Below are 19562 nucleotides of genomic sequence, written 5' to 3' on the forward strand. Positions count from 1 at the left end.
TGCTCTTCAGGGGACAAATTCTTCTGTGCTTTTACAGTTTTACTAGTAACCTCGTGCTTGAGGAAGTAGTTACTTTGCACGGTCAACAGGTGACCGTCCAAATCCACTGCCACCCGAGGCTACTTTAAACTTTTTAACGTCCCGTGACGTTGCCAATTCTAGGGACATAGACGGTATTACAATGGTCATATCTCGCCCTTGTGGTTCAGACTGTTAGTGTTGGAATTGACCAAGACTCTAGTGGGGACGTTCAACATGGTATTTTCTTAAAATTCTTTTTTTGGCAAATTTACTCACACTATAACTTCAGCTATCACTGAACTTGGGAACGTTTAAACATGAATTGAAATATGTTGATTGTCTCAAAGAAAAAAAAAAGAAAATAATAAAAAAACTAAAATCGGTTTCATACCTATCGATCATGTCCTATAAATTTCCGACCAGTTTTTGAATTAAACCAACAACCGAGACTAACCATTTCAAAATCAAAGAATCGACAGAGAAAGAGACTAGGTGAAGTTTAAAAATAATAAGGAATACGATGGAATTAGGTTAAATATCAGCATAAAGACCCGACAAGCAAAAGACGGATTGTTCTATTGGGACAAATGATGCTCAAAGTCAAAGATAAAAATAAATGAATTAAAAGATAATAAAGAGAAATAACTAAAAAGAATAACCCCGTATAAATAAACTATTAAGAGAAAACTACGGGTTCGGGTTCCACGAGATGGATTATGTAAACATCAATTTCATCTCTAGAAAATATTCATATTATCACTCTCATATCTTAGATTGATTGAGAGTGACACTGAAGGAATCGTATAAACAATCAATAAAAAAGGATTTTCATGGGAATCATAGAATTCAAGCTTGGTTATCTGATATAGAACACCTAATGTCTAGGTTTAAGAGAATTGTCTTTAGCTTTGTTAATCGCACCAGCAATGGGGTTGCCCATAACGTAGCCTAATGGGCAAAAACAAATAAAACCTGTATGACTTGGTCCTCATCCTCAATTTGGCTTTTACCATCCCTAAGCGCTGACCATAGTCTATCAACACCCGTGGAGGAGATGCATTAAGGTTTTTGTCATAATTTTGCTTATAAAAAATTTTAAGAAAAAAATCAGAGATTTTTTTTTGAAGCATGCATTTTACTAACGAAGATTAAGTTACAATTTGGCGTGGGTATGTGGTGCCCACGGAGTCATGATAAATAATTTGACTAATAAAAATTGGGATTGCTTGGTCTCAAATTTTGGTTGACAATATTTCCAGTTTGGCTTCCATCCGCCGCATGATTGGCTAAACCATATGCGGCTTGATTTTCTTCTCTGTAGTTGTGCCGTATAGCAGCTTGCGGAATCTGTTGTATCCTAGTCTTTATTTCCTCAATCATCCCAGAGATATACCAAGGGGGGGGGGGGGGGGGGGGAGTAGGGGATGTGATAAAGCGCAGAAGGTTCTCTAAGTCTGTCTCGAAGATAAGTTTTGTCAACAACTGAGTTTATTGCCTACTTTTGAATTAGGCTGCTCCATAAGTGTTAATCTTAATCCAGTTCATGTTCGGCGTGGACCATCCTATCGATATTTTTGAGATCCTTTTGGTGTTTCTTGAGTGGTTGAGTATTAGTGAATCTCCCGGTAGGACCGGAGGTAAGGACTGTAGCGCTGCTCAATATTCTTGTTGTTGTTTTTGATCCCAAGCTAAGTGTTGTTGTTGTTTGTTTTTGACGGTAAACTAGTTCGTTCCTAGCTAGCCATAAGGTCCAGAAAATAAAACAGAAAGTAGAGATAACAGATGTTGGATATGGTTGTTGTAGGATTTGAGAGATGGTTGTATGAGGTGTTAAAGCAAATGCGGCGGCGATGTTGGTGTTTGGTGTGTGGTTGAGTTTTGAATAAGTAAAGTGTTCCAAGATGTAGTTGTCGTTGGACAGTGAATTATCAGGTGAGTTGTTGATTCTGGATGAATATTACATCTGGGGCAAATGTCTGAATTGGTTAAATGGATATGATGAAGAAGAGTGAAGGTTGGTAATCCTTCATTGGTTGATTTCCAAAAGAAAAGATGAATTTAGTGGACACGGTAAAGTCCATAGGTATTTGGTGGGCGGGAGGGAAGTATGGTTAGGTTGATTTTGGGTTAGACATTTGTATCCCGATGAAGTAGTGTATTTTTCGGATTTCAAATGTGGCCAAATAATTTTGTCTTGGGGGCTATGTTTGGGGAGGTGGATGTTTATAATTTTTTGGGATACATGATTGGGTAGAGTGTTTGATTTTTCCTGGTTCCAGTTGTGAGAGATTGGATCAATGATATCAGCTACATTTAGGATCGGGTAACATTAATTTGGGTCTTGGTTTGGTGAATATGGGATCCAATTGGCTTCTATTGGTATTATACCCCATTTCCAACACGATGAAATATTAGTTGTTGCATGGCAAGGACGATTGACGCCAATTGTCTCCATTGGGGGCTAAAGGAAGAAGGTATGGTATCAATGCCTTGTAGAATTGGTTGTTGATCAAGTTTTCGTTGAAGAGACTTCCACAAATTGAGTTAGGTTGATCGTGCAAACTCCAAATTATTTTCATGAAAAGAGCCTTGTTATGATACTAATTTTCCGTATACCTAATCCTCATTTAGATATCGGTGTTGTTACCTTGTCCCAACCTATAGGATGAAGCTTTTTAACTGAAGAACCATGTCCCGTGAAGAAATTTCTGGTGATACGATCTATTTGTTTGTGAATATTGACAGGGAGTTTTTGCGTTTGAATAAGATAGTTTGAGGTCGGAATCAGGGAGGTTTTAATGAGTATGACTCTTCCAGCTTGGGTTAGGAATTTTGTCATCCATCTTTTAGATTTTCGACTAATCTTTGTAGGAGTGGATCAAAGGTGTGGTTAGATGCTCTTCCTTGCTTGAACTCAACTCCTAGATAGATTGGAGGTTTTGATGTTGCCATTATATCGAAGATTTGCTGAAGATTACTAACTTCGACCGGATCCAGTCGTGGGTGATGAATGATTACTGATTTGGATGTATTAATTACCTATCCAGACGAAGTGCCATAATAGTGAAGTAGATTCTTGAGGTGGAGATTTCTCTTAGCAGAGGCTTTATAGGTGATCAGAAGATCATCATCATATATTAAATGAATAATGGCTTGTGCTTTTTTTTTGATATGTTAATACCTTGAACCAACTTCTGATTTTGAAGGTTTCCCAAATTCGTAGATAATATCTCCGCACATATTATGAATATGTATGATGATAGTGTGTCTCACTGTCTAATTCCTCTAGTTGGACTGATATATCCATGTGGTGTACCATTTATGTTGATTGAGTATGTAACAGTTGCGACACATAACATAATATAATATATAAAGATTGTTGGAAATCCCAGCTTGGTGAAATCGGCCTTGATGAGTCCCCAATCTAAGCTGTCATAGGCTTTTTGGATATCTAGTTTGAGTGCTATTTTAGGGTCCTTGGTGAGGCTTGAGGTTTTTATATGATGAAACAACTCTCCAGCGATTGCTATGTTATCATGAATTGATCTTTACGGTACGAAGGCACTTTGATAAGGTTTTATTATAAAGGGAAGTAAGGGTCTAATTCGATTAACTAGAATTTTTGAAATAATTATGTGAGTAACGTTGCATAGCCCTATGGGTATGAATTGAGAAGGTTTGGATGGCTAATATACTTTAGGTATTAGTGTCAAGTTTGTGTGATTCATGAGTGGATGGATATTAAGATCTTTGAAAAAACTTTGAATCATAGCAATCAATTGGGGATGAGTTATTTCCCAGAAAACTTTGAAAAACTTACTGGTGTAACCATCTGGACTCATAGCACTCTTGGAGTTTACGGAGAATAGGGCTTGTTTGATTTCCTCCGCAGTTACTTCTTTAGTTAGCATGTCCATTTTTCTTGGAGATAATCAGGGATTGATATCTTTGAAAATCTCTTTAGCTACGACTGTAGGTTGAACCGTATATTGTTCACAGTAATGGTTAAGAATGAGTTGAATCACATCTTCTTTCTTATTAATTCAAATGTTTTGTGAATCTTGAAGTTGTTGTATATTGTTGCAGGCTCGATGAATGGTTTCTTTAGTGTGAAAGAAGGTTTTGTTGAGATCTCTTGATTGTAGCCATTGAATTCTGGATCTTTGTTGCCAGTAAGTTGCATGACATTGTAATAGCTCCATGTGATCTATCCTTAATTTCTTTTCTTGATCTAACCATAATTCTAGCTCATTACCCGATTGAATAGCACATTGATGTTGCGCCATTTTTATCTTTGCCGTCGATTTTTTGATCTTAGTTGGAAGGTGCCCGAAAGTTGCCTTGTTCCATTCCAGAACAGTTTGTCCGCTGGTTATCAGTTTTAATTGAAGATCTATGGTAGGTTCAATATCTTGTTGTTGTATCCAAACCGAGTCAATTACTTGTTTGAGTTGGGGATGAGAGAGCCACAAATGTTCAAACTGTAATTTTTTGTTCCCTGCCAATATATTGCTTTTCCCTGTAGTAGGATTTGGCATGATCAGATGTTATTCTTGTAAAGTGAGTAATTGATGCATGTGGATTTGCAGTACGCCAATGTTGAGTTGCCACTGCTCTATCTAGTTTTTCTAGAATGTTGTCTTGCCCCATTTGGTTGTTTGTCCATGTATAGGGGTCGCCTCCAAATCCCAAGCCTATAAATCCCATCTGGTCCATCATTGTGAAGAGAGGTTGAGATTGAGCATAAATTACTTGTCTTCCTCTTCTTTTTTTCCTGATTGATCTAGCACGTCATTGAAATCTCCTAGCAAAAGCCATGGCATAGCTGGATTGATGTTGTTGAAGATTGATGTGAATTCTTTCCAGAAGATTTTCCTCAAATCTGGGTGTGGTGGGCCATATATACCTGTGCATAGCTGGTTGTTCAGGGGGAAGGAGAGAAATGTGCCAAAAAAGTATAATCTCTTTCCCTTATATAATATTAATTAATAATTGAAAAAGATAATCCAATACAAATAAAAAACGAAGTTAAACTTTCATACACAATCAAAAACTACATAAATTTCATACACAATTGAGGCTAGTTTGGTATTGCTGTGAATTTTAGAAAAGCGCTTTTCTGTTGTGTTGTGATGTGCGTTTCTGTGATGTGCTGTGGAAATAAATAGGCGTGACGTTTGATAAACTATAATTTAAAAAGCACTATGCAATTAACAAAGCCGTAAATTCTGTTTGGTAAACTGGTATTTAAAAGTGCTGGTGATGTAGTTAATGACCAAAATAGACATGTTTCAAAAACTAGTTTTAAATTCAATTACATTATCATAAATTATATTTCTAATTTTAATATATTTAATAAAATATAAATAATAATTATTTTATTTTTTTATTATTTAATAAAAAAATATTATTATGGTTTGCTTAGAAAATATTATTATTTTAATATTTATTTTAATTATTATTGTATTTATTATTTTAAAAAAAGAATAAATAAAATAGAAAAACAAAATAAAAGTTAGAAATATAATGTCGAATGTATAATATTTGAGAGTAAAACTTGTCTTTATAATAGATTAACAAGGTTAAAATAGAGAATCAATTAAATTGAAGCATGTGGATCCGTAACTTCTGCTTTTCCATCTTTTAAAAGCTAGTGTTGAGTAGATTTTAAAAACAGATCTAAAATGAAAGTGTTTCACTCCAAAGATTTGTTACAAAATGCTTTTGGTCGGAAGAAAACAAGGGCTTTAGTCGGCTTCCTACTTTCCCATCAGTTTTTCATGACAGTAAAAAAGAAAAACTAAAAGAAAATAACAAAAATCCTAAAAACTAGCACTGCTCAGTGTCGTCGGCTCTCCGGCTCTGTCTGAGAGAACTCCCCCTCTCAAGTCCCAACTGCCATCATCGGGTACTACTGTACACCAACACCACCAAAACTTTCCTGGAAAGAATGCATGTTCACCTGTTGAATTTTAATGCATTTTTCTTCCTGATATGTAAAGGGGGACATTGGTCATTAACTTCCCACCACGTGGCCATGTCCAATCAAAAGAAGAGTGGATATATAATTCCAACCTTTTGAATTTCCAAACATGAATCTTGAAATCTGATCTTGCACTTCTCCTGGCATGTGGTGTGCGGAAAGAAATATCCCCTCGTGATATATAGGCGGAGAAGATGAAATCTCTTAGAATAAAAAATTGCATGATTTTTTATAAATTTTCATGTTTTTTCTTGTCTTTATCCCATATTTTATTCTCAGTACAATTTCCCGTATAGCATAAATAAGAATATATATGACAAAAACATCTTGGAACTAGAATTCCGTCTATTTAGTGAGACTAAAAAAATCCAATATTCTTTCTATATAATAGGGACGTAGGAATTAATTACTTCAGTTTTGAATTCCATGAGTGCAAAATGTATTAAGCCTCCGAATAGTTGCCTTGACTCAAGTTTTTTTTGCTGCAACTGGGATCCACTTTGGAAATTAAGTAGTGGCCGTTGATTTCGTACCGTCTTGACATGCGCCATATTAGCATTCGGCCAGTTAACTTAGGATGACATTGATGTACTTTGCTAGGTATGTTTTGTTTTTTGCCTACCCAGCATTCGGCTCGAGTCAGATATCAGATATAGTTTGTGTTTGATTTTGAGTCAAATCTGACTCGTGATCTGAAAAGGTATGTCGAGACTAAAACTTATCTATCACTCAGAAGTCTATTTTCTTCTATCTTCTAAAGAGACTAAGTCGTATAACTTTATATACTTTTAAATTATACATATTTGATATTTCGAGATTGGTTTATCTCATATATATATATATATATATATATATATATATAAATTTCTCAAAATACGTGTTGAAAGCTTTTAGCTTTAGCTAAGATCATCGTATACTTGACGAATTTAGTTGGAGACAATTTATTTGTTGGAAACTAAAATTAAGTCAAAGATGATCATGTGAAAATTACCTTGAACATATTATATGATTTGTATGAGATAATCATTTGATGTCAACTTGAGAAGTTTCGTATTGATCGATTAATCACTTGAAAAGTATTTGAAGCTATTGGTATGCGTAAGATTTCCATTGCTGTCTTCCAAGGATGTTTCAATGATTAAATGAGATTTTTAGAACGACTACCATGTCTAAATATAATACAGGTTGTATACTTGTATGCTAATTGTGCAAGTCTAGTTCAGGTCCGGAAATACTGTTTGCAAACTCTGTTCGCGAGATGGTTTACCTGTGAAAAGGTCCGGAGCTTTTGTTCGTGTACCCTGTTTGCGAACGGCTAGACAAATCCAAGTCCGGAACTGTCGTTCGCGTACGTTGTTTGCGAATGGTTGGACAAAGACAAAGTCCGGAACTTTTGTTCGTGTACTTAGTTTACGAACATAGTGGTCAGATTCTAAAACTGGTAAAGTGTGATTTTCATACCCATGAACCCAGGTTCGTTTGCGAACTAAAGTCCTTGGAACCTTAATGAAATAAGGTATGTGAACTAGTTTTACAAACCGTGGCATTATATTCATGATTTGGTTATTGTATAAGTACTTTGCACAATTACAAACCAAACCAATTTTGTTTCAAATGGTTCATGTATATGTTTCTATGAAATGATGAACATTTGAATAACTCTCTTGAAACACATTTAGATTCATTTGATTATCTATCATGATTGATTTATCATCATATTTGATCTGGAGGTGTTAGATGAATGTGTCTAAACTATAAGTTTTCAGATGGCTAACTTCAGTTGACTATTATTGAGCCAACAAGGTATACATGTTTCGGTACGGTTCATCCAAATCTAAATATAAGTATATTTCATTTGTGTGTATGAAGATAATACCATCTAATGGTGGAGATTGATTGCTTAATTTCTAAGAAAACTTAGATTAAATTGTAAATCAGGAGTTCATCTAATGGTGAATATCTATTGCTTTGTTACTAAGATATCTTAGATTTGATTGTAAACAACCCTGATTTGAAACACTATATAAGGGAGAACTCTAGCATATGGGATACCTAATCCCGACACTTCCGTGTGTCCTAGTACAAATTAGAGTCGAATCTACATTAACCTAGGGTTTTCCAAAACCATTATTAGGTTAACGACTTGAAGACTTCATTTGGGATTCGTGAAGCCAGATTTAACTATTTTTCTGTAGTTGCGTATTCTGATCTTCTTTTTTCTATCGTATTGAGTTTTATCTCCTCTAAGATTTACTCGAGATTTATCTCCGGTAGGTAAGATATAAAAAGTAATCACAACAGTTCTTCATCTCAGACTCTTGTGATTCCACAATAACTTTTTCTGTTAATCAGTTGGGTTATTGTGAGGTGACTGATATTTCTATTATGCTCTTTGGGAGTATAAGTCTGGGGTATTAGTTGAGTTTCCTGTTCACCTTGATTTATCTCACGACGGAAACCAAACCAAGAATAGACATATCTGTGGGAGACAAATTTGTTTATAAGTCGTCGATTTTGGGTCGTAGAAACTCTTAGTTGTGGGTGAGATCAACTAAGGGAATCACATGTGCAGAGTCCTGCTAGGATGCAGGAGGTGTAAGGAACGCGACTGTACCTTAATCGGTGTGAGACTTGGTTAGAGATCAACTACATTCCATTTTGAAGTTAACTTGTAGTAGGCTAAAGTCTGCAGTGGCTTAATACAGTGTGGTGTTCAAATCTGGACTAGGTCCCGGGGTTTGTCTGCATTTACGGTTTTCTCGTTAACAAAATATTTGGTTTCTGTGTTATTTCTTTTCCGTATTATATTTGTTTATATAACTGAAATATCACAGGTTGTGTGTAGTTCAATCACAGCTGATAAATCCGACCTTGTTTGTTGGATATAACTTGATTGAAACTTAGGCATTGGTCTCTAGTACTGTCTAAGTTATTCTCATATCAATCAGTCTCGCGGATTTCTATCTAGTTGATTTACCGATTGGATTGAGAAATGTATAAACCTTTTTAATATATTTCTCGATTAAGTTTCACTTTTAAGTTGGTGCTCTTGGAATTATATCGTAGTTTAGTCCATACAGATTGCAGAACTAATTACTGGGTGTGGTTGTTATACCCCCGTGTTTTCAGTTAGGTTCTTTCCCCCTTTAGTTTTTGTTCTCTATTTTGACGCAGTATCAATCAAATTTTCTCCGAAATTTGCTAAAAGAATAATAACAAAAAACATAAAAATATTATTGAAATTTCAAAATATCCAATTCATCCATGACGAATTTTTGTAATAGGTTTGCACATAGTGAGGATTAAGAAGAAGTTGCACATAATGGTATTGGAACAACGAGTATTGGTGTTCTCCTCGTAGTAGTGATACCGGATTTTTTAGCCATGTCTAATTGCTTACTACTAGCACCACCAGGCAATTCCCAGTCGAATGCGAACAAGAGGTTAGCAAGGACAAGTTCCACGACCGTAAGGCCAAATGACATGCCAGGACATCCTCTTCTTCCAGACCCAAATGGGATAAATTGAAAATCCTGCCCTTTAAAATCGACGGGGTTGTCTATGAACCTCTCTGGACGAAACTCGTCTGGTTCATCCCATAATTTGGGGTCTCTTTGAAATGTCCACACATTGATGAAAACTTCCATGTTTGGTGGGATATCACAACCACCTATTTTTGCACTGGCCGAGGATCTCCTTGAGTACGTTGGTATAGGCGGATGCATTCTTAGCGTCTCTCTAACGATGCATTTCAAGTATTCAATTTTATTAATAGGGTGCTCTTCCACCTTGTTAATTTTGTTTCCAACCACTCTTCTTACCTCTTCTTGTGCTTTCTTCATCAGTTTCGGATTCTTTATAAGCTCTGCCATAGCCCATTCCACGACAGTTGCTGATGTATCAATTCCGCCAACAAACATGTCCTACTCGTTCACCATACAACAAAATATCGATAAATTAATAGTCCCGAAACAATTTTATTACTATTATTTCAACGAAATTATCAATTTATGGAGACAAGATTTAGCTTATGCAAACCCAGTTGTACAAAAGAATTTTATTATTCTAGCTAAGTTATTAATTTATCACAGATTAATTTATCGAAGTTCTAAGATAGAGACATATAAATATTATGTAGAGGCATAAAGAGAAGTTGACATACCATAATTAATCCTTTCATGCACTCTCTGGGGAAACTAGGGTTATTCTTTCCGGCGTGAGATATAAGTATATCTATGAAGCTTTTATTTTCGTCTTTGTCATGATCATTATGATCTACTTGAGAATTCATATGGATGCTATCGTCGATAATCTGATCAAAGAAAATATTTAATTCTTGAGCAGCTTTTCTCAGTTTTGCATCATATCCACCGACTATATCTAACCATTGAAGCCATGGAAATAAATCTCCCAAACTCATTGTATCTGCCAATGAATTGGCAATCTCTATCAACCTAATAAATCTGTCAGTATATTCCTTGTTAAAATTATCCCCAAGAGAACACCTGAATATAATGGCTTTTAAAACAGTAAACATTTTATTTCGGTCAGACTAATGACGCTGCTCCGCTCGTGAGCTATGTTTTGAATCATTTTATCAACCTCCTCTTCTCTTATATGCTCGAAAGAATTGACCTTCTTTGGACTCAACAGCTCAACAACACAAAACTTCCTTAATTGTTTCCATTGCTCATTATACGAAGACATAATTATATCATTTCCACCGAAAAAGAGAATTTTAAAAGCCTTTGTAGGGAATCTATCTGCGAAAATAATGTCATGGGTCTTCAGAATATCGGAAGTTGCCTCCGCATATGAAACAACAAGTGTGGCTTGCTGCCAAATTTGAAGAGCACCAGTGGACCGTATTTCAAACTCATTTGACGAAAAAATTGGTGAAGCAAAGGAGTTATTTGATGGAAATTCCCGATGATAGGAATCCGAGGAGGAGAAGGCGGTAATTTGACCTTCGTGTTTGATCCAAGTTTCCTTGGGATACAGAAAATCACACAGGAAACGAGAAGAGTTACCAATAGAAGCATGATGGGATGAAACAACATGGTTGTATTTTTTTTTTTCTGAACAATGGGCTTTCTCACTAACAAACTGCAAGTACTATATTTCAAAAAAGAATTATAATTTATTTGGGCTACTTAAGATTGTACTAATAAATGTATTAATATCAAAAGATTTGTTACCATTTTTTTTTATCATTAAGCTATGTGGGTAAGGCAAATGTGTGAACCTTATCATCTACTGATCTATATTAATATAGATTTTCCATGAGAATGTATGCATTAAATTTTGGGAAAAGATTTAGGACTCCCAGATTCTCTATGCACCATTACTCTTAACATTAGGTGGTGGTTCACATAAATGAACTTCCAAAATAAATTTATTAAATATTATCCTTCAAAATAGGAGGTTAGAGAAATAACTTCCATTTTGGGATTTTGATAATTTCTAGTTATTGATCATTTGTTCATACATCTGCATCTTCATCTTCACTACCATGACTACCATGTTATCATTCAATATCCACCATAGCGAGAAAAATTTGTACGAGTCTTGCTTTAATTTCCAGAAGAAAAAGTCAAAAACATAATATTTTTGCTTTACAAAAAATTAATTTTCTTAGTTTTAATAGTCATTATAGAACTGTGTACCCAAACTAATTTCTGGTTTTTTGTTTCCAAAAATAAAAAAAAATGGATTAATAAAGTTATGTGTTTCATTCTTTTTCTTCTGGGTCATTGACATAAAGATAGTCTTACTTCCCATGATTTTTCGCATAAAGTTATGTGAAATGTTCTCTTAATTACAGACTAGTAATATTGCACGCGCGATGCACTTGCAGTGGAAAACTAATGCTTTTATAATTCGGAGCTGCCGAAAGAAAAAAGAGAATTGTAAAAAATGGTACATAAAAGTATAAGACGATATAAGACTACCACATACGCATTTTAGATTATTGTTTGGTTAGCATCAAATCAATTGATATTTATAAAAGTAACTATTGAAGATATTTATGTTCGACAATCAAAATACTAAACAGACTACACCATTTAATTTTAAGAACCTTGAGCATTCTTCTCACAACATTCTTCGGATGTTCTTTTCTAATGGCTCCTAAAGGTCAACATTATTGCGATCTGGCAAAGATCAATACTAAACCGCAAAGTTACTGGATGATAAAAAAGGATCAAAATCGCAAGCTCACATTAACAAATTCTATAGGAATGTCTTGTAAGTTTAACCCTCACCTGAACCCCTTGAGCCTTTGTATATTCCATTACAAATTACCATGAAGCACGACTGAAAATTTGAAAATTATATTTTATATGAACCCATGACTTGTTTAAGAACTAAATCAAAACTAAACGTTATTTTCTAATTAGGCATTTCAACAAACAGTCAGCAGAAGTATGGTAAGATATGGATCGTTTGCAGGCGCAGCAACATCAATATTCATCTCCTCGGAAAGACATGGCTGAGCTGCCTTGGTATTGTTCTCATGATCATGTGCTGTCTTGACATTCTCATCTTATTCTTCCTTAAAGCTCTGATCTCTTTTAATGTCATCTCCATAGGATATGCAGCAGCAGCAGCAGTATCACAGATCTCTTTTGATCTTCTAATCTTCTTCTCCCTTGACAATCTCATCTTATTCTTCCTTAAATTTCTCATCTCTTTCGCTGCCATCTCCATAACTGACAAAATCTGATTTTTTTTTCTTCTGAACCTTCGATCTTCAAAAATCAGAACTTTACTTATATGCAGATAATCTGATGTTCCCAAAAGAGCCAGAACGAAATTGGGAAAGTAGAAAAAAATCCTGAGATGCCAAATCTCTACGGGAATCGAATCCACCTTCAGATCATTTAGGTTTAAATCTGAAAAACCAGAGAACCTAAGAAAAACCCTCGATGGAGATTCGAGAGTAAACCCCAATGGGTTTACTCTAGAGCTTAGAAAGGTTAGGAACTTGGGTTGGCAGGGAATCTATTTTTGTTTTCTCGCTTCTAATGATCTTCCAAAATTTCTTTTGATCCTTTCAGTTTTGATGGCAAAACTTCATGGTGGGTTTGGATGCAGAATTTTAGAGGTGGGATTTATGGGGCCCGGGGATTTGGTGGAATTCGGTTTCCCTCGATATGTTTGGTTGTTAAATTTCCCTGGATTCATGTTTCCCATGGGAATCACTTTTCCAGCAAATCCTCCATTTTGAGTCCGACCCCCCCTAAGATTTGTTGGAAAATTTAACGAGGGATTTATGGGCCCACATAAATTAAACCCTAAAACCCCCTATAAAATCCCTTGCTCGGTATCAATTCCCCTCCAGATTTCTTTTTACCCTCCTGCAACCCTCCCGCCAGTTTCTGTTATCCTTTCCTCGTTGAATCCGCAGAGGTAAAAAACTTAAACCCTAATCGATTATCATTTTGATTTTTAATACATATGCGTTTATTTGATTTATAGTATACATCTATCTTCTTTTTGGTTAGGTTGATTGATTATTGATGTTCCATTTTTTTTCACTATAACAGACAACGATTTTGATCTATTTTGTTTATTGATATCTTTGTTTATTGATCTCTTTTGCCATATTTTTGTTAGTACAAGTTAGATCTGTGTCCCCAATCACATGCATGTTAGTTCGGTGGTGGTTAAGTTACTGGTATCCTCAGTGACTTTGTGATGTATCTAATCAACTTATATATCGTTTTCTTTAATCTACATAGTCCTATTCACTAAATACCAGTAAGTTGGAGTTTCATGGTTGTATTTGCAATTCTGATTTTGAAGTTGTTTTGATCTCTGTTGTTTTGATCTCTGTTGTTTTGTTTTATGTGTTTGCTTACTTCTGTTTATGCTAGCCATGTTGTGTGTGTCCACATATAATAGACGATAATATATTTTGATGATGATTATTATTGTTTGTTTGTTTTTTTGGATTTTCTATAAAAATAGTCTTGTTTGATTTTGATAAAATACTGTTGATTATCCGATACAATCAGTTTGTTGGTAAATGTAGGAAGATGCCGTTTCCTACTGATTGGGATGTAGTTGCATGGTTGTGTTGTATTGTTGCTATAGCTTCTTGTCAAGCTGGATTATCCATGATATCCACGTTGTATTTAGAGAAGGAACCATCTAGGAATCGGGAATATGAGCGACAACTTGCTCTAGAAAGACTTTTCGGAGAGAACGACAACACCTGTAGGGATATGCTTAGAGTTAGCAGATATACATTCCATAGAATATGTCAAATTTTAGAAGGGGCAGGGTTGGAAAGTAGTCGATGGGTTGGCATACCAGAGCAAGTGGCTATATTCCTTCTTATCGTAGGGCACGACACGAAAATGAGGCACAGTGGGTTTGATGTTATAAGGTCAACTGAAACAGTACATCGACACTTCCACAATGTACTGCTTGCAATATTAAGGCTTGGTAAAGAATGGGTAAAGCCTGCTCGCGCGAATTTTTCACCGTTAATGGGGGATAGGCAAGGCTGGTCCATGACATATTTTAAGGTATCAATTCAATAATTTATTTGTATATACACAATTCACGTATGTAGATCGACTGACTAATTTGAAATGTTATATGTAGGATTGCGTTGGTGCAATAGACGGTACATACATGCCAGCAACTGTACCATTAGAAGACCAACCGCGTTATCGTAACCGAAAGGGAGATATTTTAGACACAATGTTTTAGCTGCTTGCTCATTTGACATGAAATTTACATATGTCTTAGCCGGTTGGGAAGGATCTGCCCATGACAGTAGACTTTTAAGATCTGCTGTGACTACTTGTGCAGACAAACTAACCATTCCTAAAGGTAAATTATCTCATTTTTAAGCTTAATTTCTTAGAGATTAGGTAGGTAATTTTACATATACTTACTTATATTTATTTTTGTGCCATAGACAAGTATTACCTCGGAGACGCTGGATTTCCGCTTGCCCCGGGCTTCTTAACTCCTTACCGTGGGACTAGATATCATTTGTCTGATCATCATGGGAAACAACCGTCGAACCCAAAAGAGCTGTATAATTACCGTCACTCCTCTTTACGTAATGTGGTGGAACGTATTTTTGGTCTGCTAAAAAAGAGATTTGCATACTTAAGGACATCTCCTTTTTATTCTGTGGATACACAAACAAAAATTATATTAGCATGTTGTATCATGCATAACATAATAAGGGAGGTGGATCCTACTGATTTTGGTGATGAATGGGAAGATTCCCCTGAGGAAGAGCATGAAGACTTTACGGAATTGAGAGACGATGTTATAGGATTAGAGCCTAATGCCAATTGGTCTGGATTTAGAGATCATCTAGCACTTACGATATGGCATGCTTATAGTGGGAATAATGGTCATTAGTTGAATTTCTTATCGTTTGATTTACTGTTTGGTTTATTGTTACGAACTATGTTATGAATTTAATATTAATTGTTTCTTCTTTTGAATTGTTTGATTTACTTTTTGTATTGGATCTTATGATTGGATTCATAACCAGTCTGTATAGAGTGTCGGGACTGTCTTATATTATCACGGATTCACGACACATTGAATAATATGCTAATTTTCTTACAAATACATAATTGGAGCTGAATTATCTTTTTTCATTGTCTTGATTGATTTCAGGTTAGATATGCTTCTTTTGGAAGATGGCTCTCCTCAATCCGATCAAGTGCAGCAGAAAAGAGACAACATTACTTGGACTACTACGATGGACAAAGAAATGTTGGCAACTTTGAAAGAACAACAACTGTTGGGAAACAAAGCTAAAGGAGGCCAAGCGGGTTGGAAGGCACCCGCATTTGTAGCTGTTGTGAAAAGAGTGCAACCCCTTTGCACGCATACGCTGACAAAACTTAATGTGCAAAATAGGTTGAAAACTATGAGAAAGCTTATGAAGGGCGTGAAAGAACTCATGGGATTAAGTGGGTTTGGCTGGGACTATGAAAATAATAAGCTTATGGCTGATTCATCTGTTTGGGATGATGCTTTGGAAGTAAGTAATCATTCTTATTTTTAGTACTCCCCTTACCATAACATCTTTGTTTCATTTTTGATTTGGTTATTGGGGATAACGATGTATTCATTGAATGCAAGTGAGACCAAAGTTGAAGCATCTGAAGAACAAGTCAGTGGACTTGTATACTGAGATGATTGAAGTATTGGGAGATGAACCTGCTATGGGCACAAAGAAAACTACGACGGGAATGATGACTGAAGATTATGAACCTTTACCTCCTGGATCGTTCAACTTGGATGATTATCCTGATGAAGGACATGATAATAGTTCATATACATCATCTGCAGCAGGAATGAGTGGAGGATTAATTTTTGGGCCATATTCATCAGCTAGAGGAACATCAAGCCAACCAGGTGATAAGCATTCTGCGTCAGGCCAACCAGGTGATAAGCGTTCTGCCTCAAGCCAACCAAGTAATAAGCGTTCTGCCTCAAGCCAACCAGGTAACAATCTTGAGCATCTTAAAAAACAGCGAACCCGTTCAATTGCTGCAACTTTGGGTCAAGAAATAAACGGACTACATAAAGAAATTGGACGTGTTGCAAGTGCCATGGATAAAAGAAATGAAATGGACAAGTCATGCTGGGAAGAATGCCAGAAGGCATTGGAAGAACTTCATTTGGAAACCCATATCAGGTTAGATGCTATCAACTGGTTGCTACTTGACGTTGAAAGAAGGAAGGTCTTCTTGACTATGAGTTTTGAAGACCGAAAGCTATGGCTACGGATGAATTTGAATGTTCAGAGCGATTTTTAGTGGTTGTCGTTTTCAACGAGTGTATAGGAACCTTACGACGAAAAGGTTGCATAGCGAATAAGTCGTACTTGGTTAATCTTTAGATACTTTGCTACAATTTAATTTGTTTTGAATTTTGGATTAATATTTTGATTAAATGTTATGTGCAGACGAAATGTTATGTTCTGGGTGTAGGCAATCTGTGCACCTTATGCTTTTGTCAGTTTGTTGTTTTCGTTTCCTTTTCTTTGGAAAAATTAACCAAACAACTCTAAGTAATCCAAGGGAGAGTATTATGATAATCCTAGGATTTGGAAGGTGATGCCAAACAGGACAGGGAATTTCAAATGGGGAATTTACCATATTCCTGGGATTTTTTATTTGGTTACCAAACACACGTGGAATTTAAATGAATCCCGAAATTTATAATTCCATGGGATTATAAATCCCTGGAAAACGTAATTTCTGCATCCAAACCTACCCTCAATGAAAATGAAAGCGAGGGTGTCAGTTCCACGAAACTGACAGTTGAGTCGACAAAGCCAAGAGGCTATTGGGATGGGCCTTTCTCTACCAGTGTCAGTGAGTCCATTTGCGGGGTTACTATATTTCTGACGCTGCCACACTTTAGATTTGGTATTTTTGGGATGTTGACGAGTTTGATAACTGTTTTCACCACGATTTATAAAGGGAATACGAGTCCTACTAAGTGCTAACACCATTTCATCGATCCAACGGCCAGAATCGGTGGGATTTTTTTATCCTATATGAAACGGTATCAACACTTAGTAGAACTAGTATCCCCTTTATAAATCATGGTTTTCACGGGGAGGCGTTTATATATTTGGACACCTATATAATACTCTATTCGTTTTTGGACAAGACCACTTTGTCATTTTAGTCCAAAAATAGGCCAATTAGAAAAATCGATATCTATTTTCCAAAAACGGAGATAGTATAAGAGATATTTTTGTCATTGATCACACTCTTTAAGAGAACAAAGAAACAGGGCATATTTTGGTGATTTTGGAATTTCTCGTAACTGAATTAAGGGTTTACAATATCTTTCATTTATTATTTTTCAAGTAGTTAAACCTTTCATATTGGTTAAGGAGGTGATCAGATATGATAAACATGTTATTTTGATCGAATCATTATTGTTTTTGTTCAATTATTCGTTGTTGCCATGTATGATTGCATGGATATTTGTTTGGGAGCGCTACTAAATGATCATGAATGCATATCTATAGCTAGACTAGGTGTAGTTGGTAAACTTTTAGTGAAGGGGGTAACCGTACCTAAACATTATATTGAGTTGGCTCAATTATAGTTAGAGAATTTTAATAAAATGCCACACTTCCAATTTCCGGTTTAAAAAAGTGTCACAGTTTTCTTCAAAATTTATAAACTACCACACACGTTAACTATTTCGTTAGGGCCCACTGAATCAGTCAATTACGATTGAAAAAGTCCCAAATATATTGTTTCATTACCTAAATACCCTTCTCAATATCTTAACAAAATTGTACGAGGAAAAAAATTCAGATCTCACCATCTTTTTTGTTCTTGTGTGTACGCTAAACGTCCTCTTTCTGTTCTTCTGTGTACAAGCCCTAAACGTGATCATCGGCAGCATCAGAAATTCGAAACTATCGATTGTAAATCATCCCAATTTCAGATTGTGGGTTTTACTAATTCATCTTGTTGATGTTTATTTGGATTTTAATCTATCTTGTAATTGTTAATTTTTTTATTTCCCTAAATTGTGGGGTTCTTGACGAATTTGTGAATTTATCAACTTGTTTTGCAAATTCATTAATTGGGTATTTGTAATTTTATATGAACCCGACGATTCATATTTTCAATTGATTCAATTTGTTTCTTGGGTTTATGAATCCTGAGTATAAGAAGGGAAGAAGAAAAAAAAAAGGGAAATTGGTAGAAAAGGGGAGAGGAATAGATGCGTTTATAGATGTTCATAAGATTACAGCTCAATGGTTCCAATTCGTTTTATATTTGGTTAGAGTTTAAACTCAAAAATCAGATCAAAGTTGATTATGCTGCTGAAAACAGACTACAAGGGAGCTATTGGCTTCGATTTCCAGAGATGTATGTATTAGATAGCTAAAATCATAGAGTTTATGCATGTTCAGAGTGTTGGGTCTCTCCTATTCGTATTTGCAGAGAAGATATCGGCTAAAAAGGAGTTTTAAAATCATGAACAGAGATGTGTATCTTTCCCACCATCGACATGCACATTTCGTGTTCGATAAAAGTCCTCGTTGAATTCTACCACTGAACATACAAAACGTGTTTGTAATAAGTTCCTTAAGCAATTCTATTATCATTTCCATACTACTATTAACCTTGCTGGCCTTACAACCCAAATCTAATAGTAAATGTTAAGTTTGAACGGGGAAGAAGATGAACAGAATTTGAGTCGTAGTTTAGCTCGGTACTTATTCGCAACCCAACTCGGTAATGGCTCGTATTAGTAAGGCGATCAGAATCAGTCCTAGTTAGATGAGTTGGGGGCTTAAATGTCTTTTAAAGGGATGATTTACTCTCACCTATGCACTAACGGATGGTAACTGTTTTTGAAGAAAAAAAATGGATGGAAAAGGTCAAAATGTGTGGCACTAAATAAACTATGAAAAAAACGGTGGCACTTTCTTAAAAATGAAATTGAAAATGTGGCACTTTATTAAAATCCCCTTATAGTTAATCGAAGTTAGCCAGATGAACACTTTTGTATTAACCGCATTCATCTAACA

General features: G+C 35.5%; 1 protein-coding gene across 1 annotated transcript; it reads right to left on the reverse strand.

Moving 5' to 3' along the window:
* Positions 1-9306: 9306 nt before the first annotated feature.
* LOC113343118 (cytochrome P450 71A1-like) lies at positions 9307-12712 on the reverse strand. The gene is made up of 3 exons (XM_026587416.1): positions 12504-12712; positions 10167-10509; positions 9307-9927 (listed from the first exon to the last, which is right to left on the reverse strand). Exons 1-3 carry the CDS (start codon positions 12710-12712, stop codon positions 9307-9309), a joined length of 1173 nt encoding a protein of 390 aa, XP_026443201.1.
* Between the last annotated feature and the right edge of the window lie 6850 nt (positions 12713-19562).

Source organism: Papaver somniferum, unplaced genomic scaffold (assembly GCF_003573695.1).
Source record: "Papaver somniferum cultivar HN1 unplaced genomic scaffold, ASM357369v1 unplaced-scaffold_54, whole genome shotgun sequence".
In the NCBI taxonomy this organism is placed as follows: Eukaryota; Viridiplantae; Streptophyta; class Magnoliopsida; order Ranunculales; family Papaveraceae; genus Papaver; species Papaver somniferum.

Coding starts and splice junctions, on each gene's coding strand:
- LOC113343118 (XM_026587416.1), bottom strand. CDS start 12,712: ATGGAGATGGCAGCGAAAGAGATGAGAAATTTAAGGAAGAATAAGATG. Junction 10,510..12,503: donor ATCATGAGAACAATACCAAG/GCAGCTCAGCCA, acceptor CATTATATTCAG/GTGTTCTCTTGGGGATAATT. Junction 9,928..10,166: donor GCATGAAAGGATTAATTATG/GTATGTCAACTT, acceptor GTGAACGAGTAG/GACATGTTTGTTGGCGGAAT.